This window comes from Zingiber officinale, chromosome 5A (assembly GCF_018446385.1).
Source record: "Zingiber officinale cultivar Zhangliang chromosome 5A, Zo_v1.1, whole genome shotgun sequence".
NCBI lineage: Eukaryota > Viridiplantae > Streptophyta > Magnoliopsida > Zingiberales > Zingiberaceae > Zingiber > Zingiber officinale.
In genome coordinates, this window is record NC_055994.1 from 64,605,788 (window position 1) to 64,626,784 (window position 20,997).

Consider the following 20,997-nt stretch of genomic DNA (forward strand, 5'->3'; position numbering starts at 1 on the left):
TTTTCTCCCCTCAGCCAAGCTCGCACGGTCGTGCCGAATGGCACGACCTATCCTTTTCTCTCTGCACTAGCCACACGGTCGTGCAGGGTTTCACGACCTGTGGCTTATAGCTCGGTATGACTCATCCTTCTCAGTTTCGGTTCCTCTGACACCCCCACACCCATGAACTACTCACGGCAAGCTCGTGGAGGACAATGCACATCCTGAAAATGGACAATCAAAAGTAAAGCACTAGATCAAACTTATCAAAGAAACAAAACACATAATAGAATGACAAACAAAACTAAAAAATCCTTGGGTTGCCTCCCAAGAAGCACTTGTTTTAGGTCTTTAGCTCGACCCTATTTCAGTCAGTGCGGGCTGAGCCCGTGGGAGAACGACTCTCCTTCTGGGCTCGATGCTTCAGCCTGCCCCTTCAGTTTTTCTCATGCAGGACAGATGTATTTCTTGCTGCTTGCTGGAGGGGAACTCTCATGGAAACTGCACTCTCCTTCCCTATGTGTGCTGATTTGTGAGAATTTCCCTGAGAGGAGGGGTTGCAGATGGAAGAATTGGACAGATCAAATTCAATCTTTTCCTTGTCGATCTCCAGGGATAGCTTATGGATTTTCACATCGATGATGGCTCCAGCCGTGGCAAGGAATGGTCTTCCAAGGATGATCGGTATTTTGGGATCTTCCTCCATGTCCAAGATAATAAAATCTGTAGGAACTATACATCTACCCACTTCAACTGGCACATCTTCCACTATTCCCATTGGGTATCTGCATAAATGGTCAGCTAGTTGCAGTGTCATCGTGGTCAATTTAATGTTCTGGAACCCCAACTTCTTGCATAAGGAGTACGGGAGTAGGCTGACACTGGCTCCCAAGTCACAGAAAGCTCTCGGTATGAGTTCAAAACCAATTTTGCACGGTATGGAGAAACTTCCTGGATCTTGAAGTTTAGGGGGAGGATTCGCCATATGGAGGGTGCTGCAATTCTCTGTTAGTGCTACAGTCTCGAAGTCGCCCTTCTGTCTTCTGTTAGATAAAATTCCCTTTAAAAATTTGGCGAATTTCGGCATTTGGTGCAACGCATCTATCAGTGGTACTTCTATGCAGATTTCTTTGATCTTCTTTAAGAAACGGTTGAACTCTTCATCTCTTTGGGATGCTATAAGCTTCTGAGGAAAAGGGATCTTCAGATTCTATGGGGAAGCTTAAAGAGTTTCTTCAACCTTTTTAGTAGCCTCCTCTCAATCCCTATTTGGAGTCTGACTGGGCATTAGAGGAGAGGTCTCCTTCTTCGGTTCGAGCTCCTTCTGAGTAATGATTTGGGGACTACCCACGGTACGTCTGCTCCTCAGCTCAATGCAATTGCAATGTTCTACCGGATTTAAATCTGGTTTACCGGGAAATGTACACTGTGTTCTTGAGATGGACTGAGCTATCTGGGCTATTTGGCTGTCTTGCATCTTTTGATGCTTCTCAGAGTTTTCTAGCCTCTGGGTCAGTTGTTTGATCTCACTTTTCATCTCCTTTTGCTCTGAGAGGGCTTCCTCAAGCATCTTTTCAATCCTAGATAGTTGTGAAGGTGGTTGTTGCCCAGGCTGATAATTCTGATGTGCTGGTCCTTGATCCTGATTATTCCTGTATGAGAAATTGGGATGATTCCTCCATCCAGGGTTGTCGGTATTGGAGTACGGATTATTTTGCCTCTGATTGTAGCCAGTTATTGCATCGCACTGCTCAAGTTGGTTTATCTGTGCTTGCATTGACCCAAGGGGGCAAGTGTCATTAGTTGTGTTGCTCCCCATTGCTTCAAATTTCTTAGTCAGGGCGTCCAGCTTTGCAGACATGAGCGTAAATCCATCCACCTCGAATTTCCCTGATGCCTTCGTCTGATGTCCTAAGAACGCACCACCTGATCTTTCAAATGCCCACTGATGGTGGTTCTGTGCCACATTCTCTATTATTTCTTCTACTTCATCAAGGCTCTTGTTCATCAACACCCCTCTTGCCACAGAGTCCAATGATACCTTCGTATGATAATTTATTCCATTGTACAAGGTGTGTAAAACCAGCCACTTCTCAAGGCCATGATGGGGGCACTATCTCAGCATGCTCTTGAATCGGTCCCAGGCTTCAAATAGGGATTCTAAGTCTATTTGCTTGAAGCTGGCGATCAGGTTTCTCATGTGGGCAGTCTTGCTTGGAGGGTATAACTTGTCTAAGAATTTCTGCTTACATTGCTCCCAAGACGATATGCTATCTGCCAGTAGAGAATTCAGCCACTGCTTGGCCCTGTCTTTCAGATAAAACCCGAAAAGAAGCAGTCTCACTGATTCTGGAGGAACCTCATTCACCTTCAACGTGCCACAGATTTCATAAAACAGCTCTAGATGATGATTTGGGTCCTCGTGTGATCCTCCTCCAAATTGATTTTTCTGGACCATGTGAATTACTACGGGCTTGATCTCAAAGTTGTCAGCATCGATGGTTGGTCGGGTGATACTGGATCAGACTTCTCGTGCACATGGTGCCGCATAATCTTTCAGCGGTTTATCGGTCATTCCTGAGGATTCTTTTGCTGCTTGGAAAGCTTTCTGTAAATTCCTTCTCCTCAGAAAGGTCCTGTCAATCTCTGGGTTAAATGGTAGCAGCTGCCCTGAAAGGTTAGCTCTACGCATGTAAAAGCAAGATATAGAATATGGCAATACGAAATAAAGAATGATAAGGGAAAGAAAAAAAATGCAGTAAATAAAGAAAATAAAACCTAGTCTAATCCAATATGAATATGCTAATGTTATAGACGCAGTCCCCGGCAACAACACCAAAAACTTGTTACGATTTCGCAAGTGCACGGATTCATCGTCAGTAATAAAAATATCGATCTCACAGGGACTGGTTACAAGCACTAGTAGTTGTTCACTTAGGGTTAGCTAAGTTACCAATGACTTCGAGTAATCTAAGAGAGAGGTTGGGAAAAAGAATCGAAAACTAGAAAGTCAAAGTATTCACTTGGTTACGAGGTATTCTAGGAGGTCGGTTTCGTTGTGATGGTATTGTTGTGTCGCAATTTATCCTATTCTCGTTGTCCTTTACCATGCAGTTGCTGGAAACTAAAGCGGCTACACTTAGACACCAAGAGGAATAAGATTCTTAAGAAAGCCTGTTATGGTTTACCCCTGTCACTAGGGCGCATCGGCGAATCTAAAGGAAACGACTCTAATTGGTAGGTTAAGAATAGCGGTTAAGAGATGAGTGCGGTCTCTCGTTTCCTTGAGGAGAATTTCCCTCTCCTTTCAGGGAAGTGCCCTAAATGTCCGTGAACGGGTTAACCCTGTCACTAGGGCCCCTCGGGTGTGCAATCTAGAAACAATTCCTATGCGGGGTTGACCAGTTCTACACAATCAAGCGATAAGCAGTTGAAACAAGACATGAAAGATCATCCAACGTGGACAGACAAACTGCGAGTTTTACATCAAACCAACCCTCAACTACTCCATACTCCTAGAACAGAGGATCTACTCCATATGTATCAGAGAAACGCTCGAAGACATAATGTAAATCGACATACAATCTTTAGATAGAGTGAGGAAGAGAGAGTATGCTTATTCCAATGACGACGAGTGGCCTCCGAATCCGATTCTCTGCTTCTGGAGTTAATGTGGTGGTGGAAGATCGTGAGAAGGGGCTCCGAGATAACGTAGATTGGCTCTAAGACGAATCCTCCCCTGACGGCTCGCCTCCCTAGCAGAAGGGTTAAAAACCCTTTATATACACTAGGGTTGGCCACGGTCACACGGTCGTGCCAAGATGGCACGGCCTTATTCTTCTCTCCTTCTAGCGGGGCTGCACGGTCGTGCAAGGATGCACGGTCGTGTGGTCTCTGGCCCCTGTTCGCTGAGGCACGGCCGTGCAAGGATGCACGGCCGGGCATTCCTTCATCTCGGCCTGGGGGTGGCACATGTTGGTTGGTCCTAGGAAGATTGTACCGGTTTCACTGTACAAAAATTTGAACAAGTGTCGAACCTTTCCTAAACAACCTATTGTGTTCTTTAGAAGTTAAATTAGGAATCGCAGACGGAATTTAACATCATTGATTCTAAATTTAACTTATCTGTTCTTGATGGTTTAGATTTGGATCGCAAGCGAAACTTAACACTATTGATCCAAATCCACCTAAGTTATTAATTTCATTCAATATTAATTTCATTAAATATTAATTTCCAAAATTGGCTTCCAGGACTGCATGGCGAGGCACATGGCCTTGTTGGATATGGGAGCAACCACCACCGCCTAGACAAAGCCTTTTATGGAAAGCTAATATTTAATTTCCTTAAATAACTCTAGGTTTAACCAAAAGGAACAATCGAATCACAAATTCAAAAAACAAAGAAAACACAAACTTGAAAAATAAATTCGAAAAACTAGATATAATGCCTCTTGTGTTTGGAATTCATACAAAGAAAAATAACTAGTATAATGTGGAAGAAAATTACTAGTTATACCTTCTCTTTGTATATTAATGACCTCAAGATCTTCTGTCGTATTCCTCGCCTCGCCTTGGACGTCGTATGGGCGTCGATCCTCCAAGATGAACACCACCCAAAGAGCTTTCTTCTTCCTCCTCTAATATTCGGCCACCACCACCACCAAGGAAAAGAGAGCAAGGGAAAGGAGAGGGAGAGAGGGGTCGGCCACACCAAGATCTCCAAGCAAGAGAATAAGAATTGTTATATCATGAGGCCTCCCCTCCCCCTTCTTTTATATTACTTGCCCAAGGCAAATAAGGAAAGACTTTTTACAAAAAATAAAATCTTCCTCTAGTTTTCCTTTTCCCTTTTTATTTTTCCTTTTCTTACCTCTTGATTGAATTAATCACCAATCATTGATTGGGTTAATTCCTATTGGTCGGCCCCTTGATTGGGCACCAAGCAAGGTGGTCGGCGACCTCATCAAGGAAAAAAAATAATAATTTTTTTTATAAAATTTTATAAGCCCTTATAAAATTTTACAAGCTCTCTTCTAATTCCCTAAAGTAGGAGTTAAAAAAGGAAAGTTTTAAAAATTAAAACCATGTTTCAAAATTTAAAACTTCTCTTATAAAACTTCCTTTCTTAACATGGTGATAGAAAATTTAAATTTTAAAACTTCTCTTCCTTTTTTTTCTTAAACCATGAGGATGGTTAAAAAAGGAAAGTTTTAAAACTTTTAAACTTTCTTTTAAAACATGTTGCCTAATTCAAATAAGGAAAGTTTTTAAATTTAAAAACTCACTTTTAAAACTTGTAGTTTTCTATAAAGAGAAGATTTTAAAAATTCAAAACACCCCTCCTTCTTTGAATTATTATGGTCGGCCCCCTACATGCTTGGACACCAAGCAAAGGGTCGGCCCTTTAAGAGGAGATGTGGTCGGCCATTGCTTGGTCACCAAGCAATGGACCAGCCCCTTTCTTGGACACCAAGATGGGCCTTTTTTGGATGGACTTGAGGATTTAATGAGACTACGACAGCGACCCAGAGGAGAAATTCGTTTTGGCCTTCCGATGAGCTTGAGTATCCCATGTTCGCCCCAAACACACAACTCAAGTTCATCAACAATAACTCATTCCACTAGAGAGTTATTGTTGCACTACCGCACCAATCCCAAATTACATTTATGAGCTCCTTCTTATCTTGAGTGTGTTAGTCTCCCTATGTTTAAGATAACGAATGTCCACTAATTAAGTAAGTTACTGACAACTCACTTAATTAATATCTAGCCCCAAGAGTAGTACCACTCAACTTCATTGTCATGTCGGACTAAGTCCACCTGCAGGGTTTAACATGGTAATCCTTATGAGCTCCTCTTGGGGACATTCTCAACCTAGATAACTATGACATAGTTTCCTTCTATAATTAACAACACACACTATAAGTAATATCATTTCCCAACTTATCGGGCCTATTGATTTATCAAGCTAAATCTCATCCTTTGATAAGTTAAAGAAATAAATATTAAATATATGTACTTGTTATTATATAAGAATTAAGAGTACACACTTCCATAATAACAAAGGTCTAGTTCTTTTATTATGTCAGTATAAAAAGAACTTACCTGAAATGGTCCTACTCAATACACTTAGAGTGTACTAGTGGAATTTATTAGTCAAGATAAACTAATACCTAATTACACTACGACTTATACTAATGGTTTGTTCCTTTCCATCTTAGTCGTGAGCAACTGTTTATAATTTATAAAGAGTTGATAACATGATCTTCTGTGTGTGACACCACACACCATGTTATCTACTTTATAAATTAATTTAACAACTATATTCAACAAATAAATATAGACATTTGACCAATGTGATTCTTTTATTTCAAAAATAGATGTTTATAAAAGTTAGGCTTTTAGTATACACTCTAACAATCTCCCACTTATACTATAAGACTAAGCTGCCATATTTGCTGCCATACATCTGATTCTCATCCCCTCCACATGCCGATCAAAAGCTTTCGCCAGAAGGGCCTTAGTGAAAGGATTTGCCAGGTTATCTGCTGATGCAATCTTGGCAATGACAACTTCTCCTCACTTGATGATGTCTCGTATCAGGTGGTACTTGCGCTCTATATGTTTACTCGCCTTATGGGCTCGTGGTTCATTCGAGTTTGCAACTACACCACTATTATCACAATAAATTGTGATGATTTTGGGCAAACCAGGAATTGCATCTAAGTCCATTAGAAAGTTCCTGTGCCATACAGCTTCTTTGGCTGCCTTAGAGGCTGCCACATACTCAGCTTCCATGGTTGAGTCTGAAACGTATTTCTGCTTAACACTCCTCCATGCAATGGTTCCACCTCCTAAAGTAAACACATAGCCTGATGTAGACTTACTGTTGTCCCTATCTGATTAGAAATCTGAATCCGTGTACCCCACAGGGAACAAATCGTCTGCTTGGTAAACTAGCATCTAATCTCTAGTCCTTCTCAGGTACTTCAATATATGCTTTACAGCAATCTAATGTCCTTGTCTAGGGTTACTCTGATATCTGCTAACCATGCCCACGATAAAATAGATATCAGGTCTCGTACACAGCATTGCATACATAAGGCTTCCTACAGCTGAAGCATAAGGAACTACCTTCATATCCTCTATCTCCTTTGATGTCTTCGGATACATCTCTTTAGATAAGGCTACTCCATGCCTAAAAGGTAAGAAACCTTTCTTGGAGTTCTGCATGCTAAAACGAGCATGGATTGTATCTATATATGAAGCTTGAGATAGGCACAACATTCTTTTCTTTTGATCCCTTATAACTTTGATCCCAAGAATGTGTGCACATTATCCTAAGTCCTTCATATCAAATTGTTTGGACAACCATACCCTTACGTCTGATAATACCTTGACATTGTTGCCAATTAGCAAAATATCATCTATGTATAGTACAAGAAATACCACCACGTTTCCGTTACACTTTTGTATACACAAGACTCATCCGGACACTGAATAAATCCATATGACTAGATTACTTCATTAAACTGGATGTTCCAAGATCTTGAAGCTTGCTTCAATCCATAAATTGACCGATTGAGCTTGCACACTAGATGCTCTTTGCCTTTTTCAATGAACCCTTCTGGTTGCTTCATATGAATGTTTTCTTCAAGACTTCCGTTAAGGAAAGATGTCTTGACATCCATTTGTCAAATCTCATAATCCATATGAGCAGCAATGGATAAGAGTATCCGGATAGACTTTAGCATAGCTACCGGCGAAAAAGTCTCCTCATAATCGATTCCCTCTTTCTGAATATACCCTTTCGCAATAAGCCTTGCCTTGAATGCTTCTACCTTCCCGTCTGTCCCTCTTTTCCTTTTGTAGATCCACTTGCATCCAACGGCTTTTACACCATCAGGTGGTTCTACAAGCTCCCAGACCTTATTAGAATACATAGACTCTATTTCAGAATTCATTGCCTTTTGCCAAGATACTGCATCTATATCTTGGAGTGCTTCATCATATGTTCGGGGATCAGGTTCATGTTTACTAGGGATCAAGTCCGAAGACTCTCCTAAAAACATGAATCTCTCAGGTTGCCTCACAACCCTCTCACTATGACGAGGCACTGTCTGTGGTTGTGTACCATGTGTGACACGTGTTGTAGTCTCTTGTGGTACTTCATCTTGTATTGTTGGTACTGAAGTAGACGTGTCCTCTCTCATTTCTTCTAAAATAATTTTGCTTTTGGGCTTATGGTTCATTATATAGTCTTGTTCTAAAAACTGGCATTGGTGCTAACAATGACCTTCTGGTCTTTAGGACTATAAAATAAACCACCTTTCGTTCCTCTAGGATAACCCACAAACACGTGAACTTCTGTACGAGATTCTAACTTATCAGCATTTGCTTTCAGCACATGTGTTGGACTACCCCAAATCCGAATATGTCTTAGACTGGGCTTTCACCCATTCCACAATTCTGTGGGAGTAGAAGGTACTGATTTAGAAGGTACTAAGTTCAGAATGTGCGCTGCTGTTTCCAGAGCGTATCCCCAAAACGAATTTGGTAATTCTGAATAACTCATCATCGATCTAACCATCTCCATAAGAGTCATATTCCTTCGTTCTGCCACACGATTCTGTTGGGGTGGACCAGGTGCAGACAACTGGGATTGAATCCTGGCCTCTGATAAGTAATTCTTAAACTCTCCCAAGAGGTATTCGCCACCACGATCAGACCGTAGTGTTTTGATACTTTTACCAAGACGTTTCTCCACATCAGCCTTGTACTCTTTGAACTTATCAAAGCACTCAAACTTGCGGCGCATCAAGTAAATGTATCTGTATCTTGAATAATCGTCTATAAAAGAGACAAAGTATTCGAAACCACCTCTTGCCTGAATAGACATAGGACCACACAAATCAGAATGAACCAGTTCTAACACATCTTTGGCTCTATACCCCTTAGCCTTAAAAGGTCTCTTGGTCATTTTACCTTCCAAGTAAGATTCACAGGTTGGAAAATTTTCCAACTCTAATGTACCCAAGAGTCCATCGGCTATAAGCCTTTGAATCCTACTTAAGTTAATATGACCAAGCCTTAGATGCCAAAGATATGTTTGGTTCATCTCCGAAGGTTCTTTTCTCTTATTAGAGTTAGAAGATGTGTTATTAATTTCTATTTGTTGCTTTATGAGAGAAATTGTATATAAATTACCAACCAATGCACTAGAATAGATAATAACTCTATTTCTCTTTATAACTACATTGTTACTGAAAGAAACAGAATATCCATCCAAATACAGTTTAGAAACTGAAATTAAATTCTTTCTAAAATTGGGTACATAAAGACAATTTCTTAAAACCAAACTTTTATTCCTAAAAGGTAAGTAGACGTCTCCCACTGCAATAGCCACCACCTTAGTAGCATTGCCCATGTATACGGTTACCTCTCTTTCAAATAGTCGTTGGATTTCCTGGAACCCCTGCAAAGAATTACAGACATGATCAGTAGCTCCCGTATCTACACACCAGGTACTGGTAGATAACACCGCTAAACATGTTTCAACTACTAGAGTATGAGATATACCTTTATTGTTCTGATTCCTACGAGGACAGTCCGCCTTCCAATGTCCTGTCTGCTTGCAGATGAAGCACTTGCCCTTCGGCTTCTTCATTCCAGCTTTTTGTCCTATACCCTGAGATTTATTCACCTTCTTTGCTGAAAAGACCTGTTTCTTCTTCTTCTTGCCTTTCGACTTAGAAGTAGAACCATTTTCAGCATAGTGAATCTGAGAACTGTGACGAAATATTCCTTATGCTTCCAATAGTTCTGTCAGAAGTTCCGCCAACGTATACTCTCTTTTATTCATATTATAGTTTAGGCGAAATTGCTCAAAACTTCTGGGTAGCATTTGGAGAATTATATCAACCTGGGTTTCCCCATCAATTTCTCCTCCAAGGACTTGTATTTTGTTCAGATAAGCCATCATTTTGAGGATATGATCCCTAACGGGCGTCCCCTCAGACATGGTGACTGCCATTAACTTTCTCATTGCCTCTTTCCTAGCAGTCCTACTCTGGTGCCCAAAGAGTTCTTTGAGACTGTTCATTATATCATAAGTCGTTGGTAAGTCCTGATGCTAATGTTGCAATACATTTGACATTGAAGCCAAAATGTAACACCATGTCATCTCATCTGCCTTTACCCATTTCTTATGATATTCAATCTCCTCTGGGGTAGAATCATTGTTAGGTGTTTCTCGGCATGCCTCTAACAGTACAAACTTATAGCTTTCAGTAGTTAAGACAATATCCAGGTTTCTTTTTCAACCTATGTAGTTTGGGCCAATAAGTCTATTCTCTTTCAGAATAATGGCTAGTGGGTTGAAAGTCATCCTAAGAATCACAAAAATAAACTTTGGTCAAGACTCTAAATTTAGAATAATATTGATTCCTCAAAAAATATTATTTTAAATTAACTAACACCTCAAATCACCGTGAATTTTGCATGCCACGATAGTGTGGACGTATACAAAATTAAACATTTGTAAGAGGAGGTTTTACCCATTAATTTTATTCCTGTCAACCTAACTTTATGACAAATAAAATTAATAGTTAGTTTTTCTTTGGTCACACAAATAATAGCAGTGACTCCGATGGGGAGGATACTATTAGATGTGCCTAAGTGTATATCATTACTTGACACTTGGTCCATTATAAGATTGTGCCCCTTCCGATGGAGAAGATCACACGCTCTTAATTAATTTCCTATAGTCATCCAAAATGGAAGTTTGATCTAGTGATCCACAAACAAACTCATCCAATATGGAGGAAGGCACTCAGAGCCGACGCGCAAGTTTGTTTGTATCACTTACAAACTAGTAATGGAGACCGTAGAATTTATTAAAATTCCTCTCCCACTTAGTTATTTAAAAATTGAGGATTTTAACCTATACTAGCATATCATGCACACAAACATCACAGTAAATAAAAGCAATAAATTTGGAAATTAATTTTCCAACTATTATGGCATTTTCCATCACTGTCTTCAGTATGCTCCAACCCTAGCTACTGCCATCTTTAGCCACCGCCATCGGGTCGAGTTGTCGCATCTATCTTGCTTCTTATTCCGTTGCGCCTCTGGTCCTTCAATAACACCACGCCTCGTAAAGATACGATCTGCGACAAATATAGAATTTTACATATATCGATCCTATATTACATAAAGGAATGTACATGTATTCTAGATCGAACAAAAAATAAAATTCTAAAAATAATACTACTCCTGTTGTATTTGATACATACAATCATGCACACAAAATAATGCCCTTGATATGTCCAAGGGTCCAATCACACACAATATCTAAATGTCATAATAGTTGGAGCCTGCAATCAAAAAGTTAGCACATCCTACTATTATCCTACCTAAATTATGTATGACATGTGCATAATTAATTTGAAAACCAAAACACACAGAGGCAAACCCTAGCTCTGATACCAATTGTTGGTTGGTCCTAGGAAGATCGTACCGGTTCCACTGTACAAAAATTTCTACAAGTGTCGAACCTTTCCTAAACAACCTATTGTGTTCTTTAGAAGTTAAATTAGGAATCGCAGATGGAACTTAACATCATTGATTCCAAATTTAACTTATCTATTCTTGATGGTTTAGATTTGGATCCAAGCGGAACTTAACACTATTGATCCAAATCCACCTATGTTATTAATTCCATTAAATATTAATTTCCAAAATTGGCTTCCAGGACTGCATGGCGAGGCACATGGCCTTCTTGGATATGGGAGCAACCACCACCACCTAGACAAAGCCTTTTAAGGAAAGCTAATATTTAATTTCCTTAAATAACTCTAGGTTTAACCAAAAGGAACAATCGAATCACAAATTCAAAAAACAAAGAAAACACAAACTTGAAAAATAAATTCAAAAACTAGATCTAATTCCTCTTGTGTTTAGAATTCATACAAAGAAAAATAACTAGAATGCTGTTGAAGAAAATTACTAGTTATACCTTCTCTTTGTATATTAATGACCTCGAGATCTTCTGCCGTATTCCTTGCCCCACCTTGGACGTCGTGTGAACGACAATCCTCCAGGATAAACACCACCCAAATAGCTTTCTTCTTCCTCCTCTAATATTCGACCACCACCACCACCAATGAAAAGAGAGCAAGGGAAAGGAGAGGGAGAGAGGGGCTGGCTACACCAAGATCTCCAAGCAAGAGAATAAGAATTGTTATATCATGAGGCCTCCCCTCCCCCTTCTTTTATATTACTTGCCCAAGGCAAATAAGGAAAGACTTTTTACAAAAATTAAAATCTTCTTCTAGTTTTCCTTTTCCCTTTTTATTTTTCCTTTTCTTACCTCTTGATTGAATTAATCACCAATCATTGATTTGGTTTTAATCCTATTGGTCGGCCCCTTGATTGGGCACCAAGCAAGGTGGTCGGCGACCTCATCAAGGAAAAAAAATAATAATTTTATATAAAATTTTATAAGCCCTTATAAAATTTTACAAGCTCTCTTCTAATTTCTTAAAGTAGGAGTTAAAAAAGGAAAGTTTTAAAAATTAAAACTATGTTTTAAAATTTAAAACTTCTCTTATAAAATTTTCTTTTTTAACATGGCGATAGAAAATTTAAATTTTAAAACTTCTCTTCTTTTTTTTTTCTTAAACCATGAAGATGATTAAAAAATGAAAGTTTTAAAACTTTCAACTTCCTTTTAAAACATGTGGCCTAATTCAAATAAGGAAAGTTTTTAAATTTAAAAACTCACTTTTAAAACTTATAGTTTTCTACAAAGAGAAGATTTTAAAAATTCAAAACACCCCTCCTTGTTTGAATTATTGTGGTCGGCCCCTACATGCTTGGACACCAAGCAAAGGGCCGACCCTTTAAGAGGAGATGTGGTCGGCCATTGCTTGGTCACCAAGCAATGGACTGACCCCCTTCTTGGACACCAAGATGGTCCTTTCTTTGGATGGACTTGAGGATTTAATGAGGCTACGACAGGGACCTAGAGGAGAAATTAGTTTTGGCCTTCCGATGAGCTTGAGTATCCCATGTTCGCCCCGAACACACAACTCAAGTTCATCAACAATAACTCATTCCACTAGAGAGTTATTGTTGCACTATCACACCAATCCCAAATTACATTTATGGGCTCCTTCTTATCATGAGTGTGTTAGTCTCCCTGTGTTTAAGATAACAAATGTCCACTAATTAAGTAAGTTACTGACAACTCACTTAATTAATATCTAGCTCCAAGAGTAGTACCACTCAATTTCATTGTCATGTCAGACTAAGTCCACGTGTAGGATTTAACATGGCAATCCTTATGAGCTCCTCTTGGGGGCATTCTCAACCTAGATAACTATGACATAGTTTCCTTCTATAATCAACAACACACACTATAAGTAATATCATTTCCTAACTTATCGGGCCTATTGATTTATCAAGCTAAATCTCACCCTTTGATAAGTTAAAGAAATAAATACTAAATATATGTGCTTGTTATTATATTAGGATTAAGAGTATACACTTTCATAATAACTAAGGTCTAGTTCCTTTATTATGTCAGTATAAAAGAAACTTACCTAAAATGGTCCTACTCAATACACTTAGAGTGTACGAGTGTAATTTATTAGTTAAGATAAACTAATACCTAATTACACTACGACTTATACTAATGGTTTGTTCCTTTCCATCTTAGTCGTGATCAACTGTTTATAATTTATAAAGAGCTGATAACATGATCTTCTGTGTGTGACACCACACACCATGTTATCTACTTTATAAATTAATTGATCAACTATATTCAACAAATAAGTATAGACATTTGACCAATGTGATTCTTTTATTTCAAAAATAGATGTTTACAAAAGCTAGGCTTTTAGTATACACTCTAACAGCACGGTCGTGCAATGATGCACGACCGTGTGAGGCCTCTACTATGGCTGCACGGCCGTACAAGGGTGCACGGCCTTGTGCGGCCGTGCACTGCTCCCTCCTGTGTAGTCATACGGTCGTGCATGGCCGTGTTCTTCGGCTTGTTTCGGTGCGTAGATAATCACCATTTTTGCTCCGAAAGTCATCCCTGTCAACACAAAACCAAACAAAGAGCAGATATCTGAACAAAAGAACATATATAATGAATACAAGTCAAAAGAGGCAATCATGCAGCGAATATATAAGCATAAAGTCCGTGAATGTGCGCTAAAACATGCGTAAATGATCATAATATTTGCGCACATCACCTATCAATCTCTGGATCGAACGACAAAAGTTATCCTGAAAGGTTAGCTCTTCGTATGTAAAAATAATATATGGAATAAAATGCAGAAAATAAAGAAAAAAAATAGAATTATTTATCTCTAGAATGCAAAATGTTAGAAAAAGGAAAAATAAAGGAAAAAAACTAAGTCTAGTCTAATCTAATATGACTTTCGCTAATTTTATAGATGCAGTCCCCGACAATGGCGCCAAAAACTTGTTACGAACCACAAGTGCACAGATTCATCATCAGTAATAAAGATTATCGATCCTACGAGGACTGGTTATAAGCACTAGCAATGGTTCACTTAAGATTAGCTAACCTATTGATGGTTCTGAGTTATCTAATGAAAAGAGAATGAGAAATGAAAATGAGAACTAGTGAAGAGAGAGTAATTTACTTGGTTTATGAAGAGTTCTAGGAGTTCAGTTTCATTGTGGTGGTATTGATGTATCACGTTCTATCCTCTACTCATTGTCCATCAACATGCATTCGCCGGAAGCTAAAGCTATTATCCTTAAGCACTAAATAAAGAAGATCCCTGTGAAATCCTATTACGGTTAACGCCTGTCACTAGGGCGGCTCAATAGATCATAAGAACGCAAGTCTAATTGATGTCATTAAGGATAGAAGTAAGGGTTCGGTTTGGTCTCTTACTTCCTTGCGGAGAAGTTGCCTCCTTTTGAAGAAATACCCTAGATGTCCGTGAATGGGTTACCCCTGTCACTAGGGCCCCTCGGGTGTACGATCTAAGATAATCTCTCTACGAGGTTAGCAATTCCAACACAATTAATTAATACGCAATTGAAACAAAGTAAGAGAAATCATCCAAAGAATATAAGCATAAGTACGAGTCTTACATCAAACCGATCCACAACTACTCCCTAATCCTAGAATAAGGAATCTACTCCATAGATGCCAGAGAAAAACCCGAAGACATTATGTAATTAAGCATACAATCCCAAACAAGAAGAGAGAAAGAGAAATGATGCTTATTCAACGACGACGAGTGATCTTCGAATCCAATCCTTTGCTTCTAGAGTCGATGTGATGATGTAGGATCGCTAGACGGAGGTCTTGGATGACGTGGAATGACACCAAGGTGATTCCCTCTCTGCCGGCTCACTTCCCCCTTGAGAAAAAGGGTTAAACCCCTTTTATAGGCTAGGGTGCGGCTGCAGTGGCACGGTCGTGCCCTTTCTTGTCTCTGGCCGCACTGGACGGTTGTGCCAATTGGCACGACCGTGTGAACTTCGAGATCGGATCCTGGGACACAGTCGTACAGGGTTGCATAACTGTTCCTTGCTTGGCTTCGATTGTGGTGGGGGGGGGGGGGGCACGGTCGTGCATTGATCTACCTCTGGTTGGTCGTACGACCATGCAAGAGTTGCACGACTGTGCACCGCTCCTCTTTTGTTTGGCCACACGGCCATGCAAGGTTGCATGGTCGTGTTCTCTGGCTCATTCTGGTACGTCGACAATCATTGTTTTTACTCTGAAAGTTGTCCCTGTCAACACAAAACCAAACAAAGAGCAGATATCCGAACAAAAGAGTATATATGATGAGTACATGATAAAAGAGGCTATCATGCAAAGAATATATATGTATAAAGCAAGTGAATGTGTGTTAAAACATGCATAAACGATCATAATATTTATGCATATCAGAGTGGCCAGGATAAAATTTGATGACTTCCTCATTGTATGCATTCGAAGTAAAAAAGGAAAAGGTGAAGGTAATAGAAAGAAAAGAATTGGTGCATGAAGTTGCTGAAACTCAAAGTAACTTGGAAGAAGACACAAATTTGCAAATTAAAGATCTCCGAGATCTATTCCCTTAGTGTGGTGAGTCCTTATTACATTTGTTAAAAGGAAATATCTCTTTAATTGATGCCATCATAGAGGAGAAAGGTGGTGATATTTTGTGTACAAAGGAGACCTTAGATTTTGAAGAAATGGAAGAAGTAGTACAAGAATGTGGGAAAAATTCAGAAGAAGCAATAGTGTATGGAGAGATAAAGCTATTAGAGTAAGATCTAACTTTGCCTGAGATCATGTTGCCTCAGGTGGAGCTCAAACATTTGCCACCCAACCTCAAATATCTATTCCTTGGTCTAAATTCTACCTTTCCATTAATAATTAATGCAAATTTAACTGAGTTGGAAATGTAGAAATTAATCAATGAGCTAAGATTGCATAGAAAAGTGATTGGGTACACCATTAATGATATTAAAGAATTAGTCCTTCCATTTGTATGCATAGAATTCTACTTGAAGAAGGATATAAGAATTTAATTGAATATCAAAGGAGATTGAACACGAACTTGAAAAATATAGTGAAGGAGGTGCTAAAGCTTCGAGATGCAGGGATTATCTACCCTATCTCTGATAATGAGTGGGTGAGCCCAGTGCATGTGGTTCAAAAAAGAGGGGGGATGACTATCATTTGTAATGAAAGCAACAAACTGATTCCAACACAAATAGTCATAGGACAGCAGATGTGCATTGATTATGGAAAATTAAATAAAGAAACTACGAAGGACCATTTCCCCTACCATTTATTGATGAGATGCTTGAAAGATTGGCAAAACACTCATATTTTTGCTAGTTGGACCGATACTCAGGTTTCTTTCAAATTCCAATACATCCCCAAGATCAAGAGAAGACCACTTTTACATGCCCATTTGAGACCTTTGCTTATCATCGTATACTGATTGGACTCTGTAACACCCCGACTACCTTCGAACGGTGCATGATAGCCATTTTTCAAATTTAACAGAGAAAGTCATGGAGACATTTATGGATGATTTCTCAATCTATGGAAATGACTTTGATACTTGTCTATTAAATCTTTTTGGAGTTCTTTAAAGGTACAAAGATGTGAAGTTAGTCTAAATTGGGAAAAATATCATTTCATGATTAAAGAAGAAATTGTCTTGGGGCACAAAATTTCAAAACATGGAATTTAAGCAGATCCAGCTAAAGTAAAAATGATTAAGAAACTACCTCCGCTAATTAATGTTAAAGGGGCAAGGAGTTTTTTGGGCCACGCTGGATTCTATCAACACTTTATAAAGGACTTCTCAAAAATCTCTAAACCATTGGCTAATCTGTTAATTAAAGATGTTAAATTCTGCTCCTCTACCCTTGTGGGCATGACTCAACACTAGAGGTTCCTGAACCTCAGGTGGAGCAATCATAGTATGATGGGTTATAAGACAATGGTTAGGCAAATAAACCAGCATTATCTCCATCAAGTAGTTCAAGACCTTGACCACATGACCATTTACTAAAGGTCTTGAAGTTTATATACAAATCAATATGTTTGAGCTTTTGTTGACATTTGTTAGAGGACATTTATGAGCATGATTATAAGAGTTGTGGTGATACCCTCTTAATGGGTAAGACTCTCAGTCAATAAATTAAGTGACCCTTTGGACTTTGAATTGGATATTTGAGTACTTGCAATGGTGAGATTTGATAGACTTTTTGGGCATATACCAGTTGGTCTCTTGTTATGTCATACTCAACGATAGAGTAAGGGTAGTAACCATGCAACCTCTGGACCAATCATCCCTGGTATTCGTCGAGACTAATGATGAAGGAATATTCTATTTGGCAATATAAGCCACGCAGTACTATCTCATGATGACAGAGTTATTTACTATCATTAAATGGATTTAACAAGGATTGTACATCACTTTGCTCGGATATCGGTATAGTTCCAAAATACCTATCTATGTTCTTAAATGAACTCCTTAGCTTTCTACCTGAAAGTTAAGATGGGTTTGTGATTGAGTTATTTTCAGGTATAGCTTCAATATTCTTTATCAAATAGAAGGGTGGATGATTTCAGATTCATAGATATTGTGAGATCAGATGTTGTGATATATGATTTTCTGATGATCTATTAGTTGATATCTGACTTGATGGTCTATTATTTAGTATTTGTTGTTGTTAGTGACCTATGATAAGCATATCTGTGATGTTTATAGAATTGATGATTTGCAGTTGGTGTTCAGATTATAAACCCATTGTTGGTGATCTTATGGTTGAGTGACCCATTGTATAGACAGTGTAAGTCCTTAGTAATATCATTTGGGTTTACCAATGCTCTAGATATTTTTATAGACTTGATGAACAAGGTATTTCTAGAGTATTTGGATCAGTTTAGTATTGTCTTTATTATCGATATTGTGATTTATTCCCGATCTGAGGTGGATCATGAATAATATCTTCATATAGTCCTAGAGATGTTTCGACAAGAACATCTCTATGTGAAGTTCAGTAAATGTGTATTTTTGCTACCTTCTATGGAATTTTTGGGGCACATTGTCTCCAATAGGGGCATATCAATAGATTCATAGAAGATAGAGGTTGTTACCAATTGGGAGTAGCCGAAGTCTATATAGGAGACTCGTAACTTCCTTGATTTGGTTGGATATTAGCGGGGATTTATAGAAGGATTTCTCTAGCATAGCTATGTTGTTGACTCAACTGACTAGGAAAGGAGTGGAATTTACTTGGACAGAGGCTTGTGAAGCCAGTTCTCAAGAGCTTATGTAAAATATAACAACTACACCCGTTTTAGTGTTACCTTCTAGTGTAGACAGATTTATACTCTACACAGATGTATCATACTAGGGTTAAGTGTAGTTCCGATGTTGCATGAGCGAGCAGTATTGTATGCTCTGCGTCAACTGAAAAAACATGAGAAGAATGATCTTATTCATGATTTGGAGTTAACAAATTTCATTTTTGCACAAAAAATTTGAAGGTATTATTTGGACATAATTCTAAAAAGATTATGATTGCTCTATTAACTATCATTCGAGGAAAAGCCAATGTGATAGTAGATGGTTTGGGTAGGATGAGGAGTTTTTGCATGTCTTCAAGTTATGATCATAGGATTGGTATAGAGTTTTCGAGTTGGGATCAGTAGAACAGGGACTGACAGATCAAGGGATATTGGTATCTATAAATATTTAGTCACTTATAGTTGAGCAATTTAAGAGAGCTCAAGCAAGTGATTAGCATTTGTGGTTTTATGTAGCGTAGTAGTCTCAAGACAATAGACAGAATTCTCATGTGATGAGAACAAGTTCTTTGTTACCATGGGAGATTGTGTGTTCTTGGGTCATATCCAATCCAAGAGGATTTACTCCAAGAAGCACATTGATCTAAATTTGCAATGCATCTGGATTGTACCCAATGTATAGAGACTTGAAGTGTTCCTATTGGTGGAACGACATAAAGAAAGATATCGTAGATTTTGTAGCTCGATGTCTAGTATGTCAACAATTGGAGGCTGAACATCAGAGACTAGTAGGATTGTCTCAGTAGATTCAGATACTCGAATGGTAATGGAAGCATGCTATGATGGATTTTGTTGTGAGATTACCTAAGACATAGAGAGGATATGATTCGATTTGGGTAATCATTGATGGATTGATTAAATTTGCTCACTTTCTATAGATCCGTAGGATGGATTCTTTGGATTAATTAGTAGAGTCATTCTATAGAAAGGTTATCAGATTTCATGGTTTACATTTGAGTATCATATCGGATGGAGATCCATGATTTACCCAGTGGTTCTGGAAGTGTTTATAGTAGACTAGGGGTAGGGAACTTAGCTTTAGTATAACTTTCCATACTCAAATAGATGGATAGTCTGACCGCACTGTACAGACATTAGAGAATTTACTGAGAGTGTGAGTCATGGATTTCAGAGATAGTTGATTTAGCCACAGTTGGCTAGACAGCAATATATGAGTAGCAGAAGCATAGTAAGCTCATAACTCATAGAGTCATCACTATCTACTTGGGAGTAGACCATCATGAGTTCTATAAGGGAACCTTAAATCCCTCATGGTTGGAGATTTATTCATAATACTATGATGAACTAGTATATAAGTGTGCTGCCTAGTTGTTACCCTTAAATGAGGATCCCTGAGTTTAAGCAGTAAATTTGGGGATCAAATTTTTATTAATGGGGGGCAATGCAAGATACAATAATTAAATAATAAGTGTTATTAAAGAAAAAACTTTATAAAATTTTATGAGAATTTATAGAAATTTTTTGGGATTTAAATAGACTCCGTATGATACATTTTAAGGGGATAGATCAATTAGGTTCAGAAGAAGCCTGTTTAGATATCCTAATTAAGTTGGGAGTTAATTGATTTGATTAAACTTTAATTAACTTAGGTTATAAATATATATTAACCTAAGTAAATTAATGAAACCTAGGTTTATTTCCCTTTGTCCTCACCCGATCTCCTCATCTTACCGAGCCCCTCTCTTCCTCGTGATTTCTCCTCTTTGCGCTGGTGCCAACTACCACCGCTCCATAGTCAGTTGCTGACTGCCTATCTTCTCTCTCGTAATTGCCCCAGTGTCATTACACTTCTTCACGCGAGGCTGACATGGTGCTACCATCACTGCCGCCTAGATCTGCTGGACACTGCCACACCCTATCTCTATCTCATTGTTGGTCGGTCGCTAGGTGCCGCTGGTGTCGAAAAGGGGAAATGATGCAAGGAAGGCTAGAGCTACCCTTCCTCTGGCTTAAAGAATAAATCAGAGTTGTGGCGGCTGCCACCCGAGGGCTTATCAGTGGTGGATCCCTAGCATTTTATCCACCACTGCATTTCTTTCCTTTTATTGAAGTTGAATTGTAGTTATTGGTGCCAGATCTCAGCTATAGCCAACATTTCAAGTAGCCATCAACAACCA

At 38.7% G+C, this 20,997-nt stretch overlaps 1 protein-coding gene and 1 non-coding gene across 2 annotated transcripts; one reads left to right on the top strand and one right to left on the bottom strand.

Annotated features, from left to right (window-relative positions):
• Positions 1-415: 415 nt before the first annotated feature.
• LOC121979602 lies at positions 416-1,987 on the bottom strand. The gene is made up of 2 exons (XM_042531596.1): positions 1,331-1,987; positions 416-1,189 (listed from the first exon to the last, which is right to left on the bottom strand). Exons 1-2 carry the CDS (start codon positions 1,985-1,987, stop codon positions 416-418), a joined length of 1,431 nt encoding a protein of 476 aa, XP_042387530.1.
• Positions 1,988-2,075: 88 nt separating this feature from the next.
• LOC121983535 lies at positions 2,076-2,181 on the top strand. Its single transcript, XR_006112578.1, has one exon. It is a non-coding gene; the product is annotated as a small nucleolar RNA R71 (small nucleolar RNA).
• Positions 2,182-20,997: the final 18,816 nt, after the last annotated feature.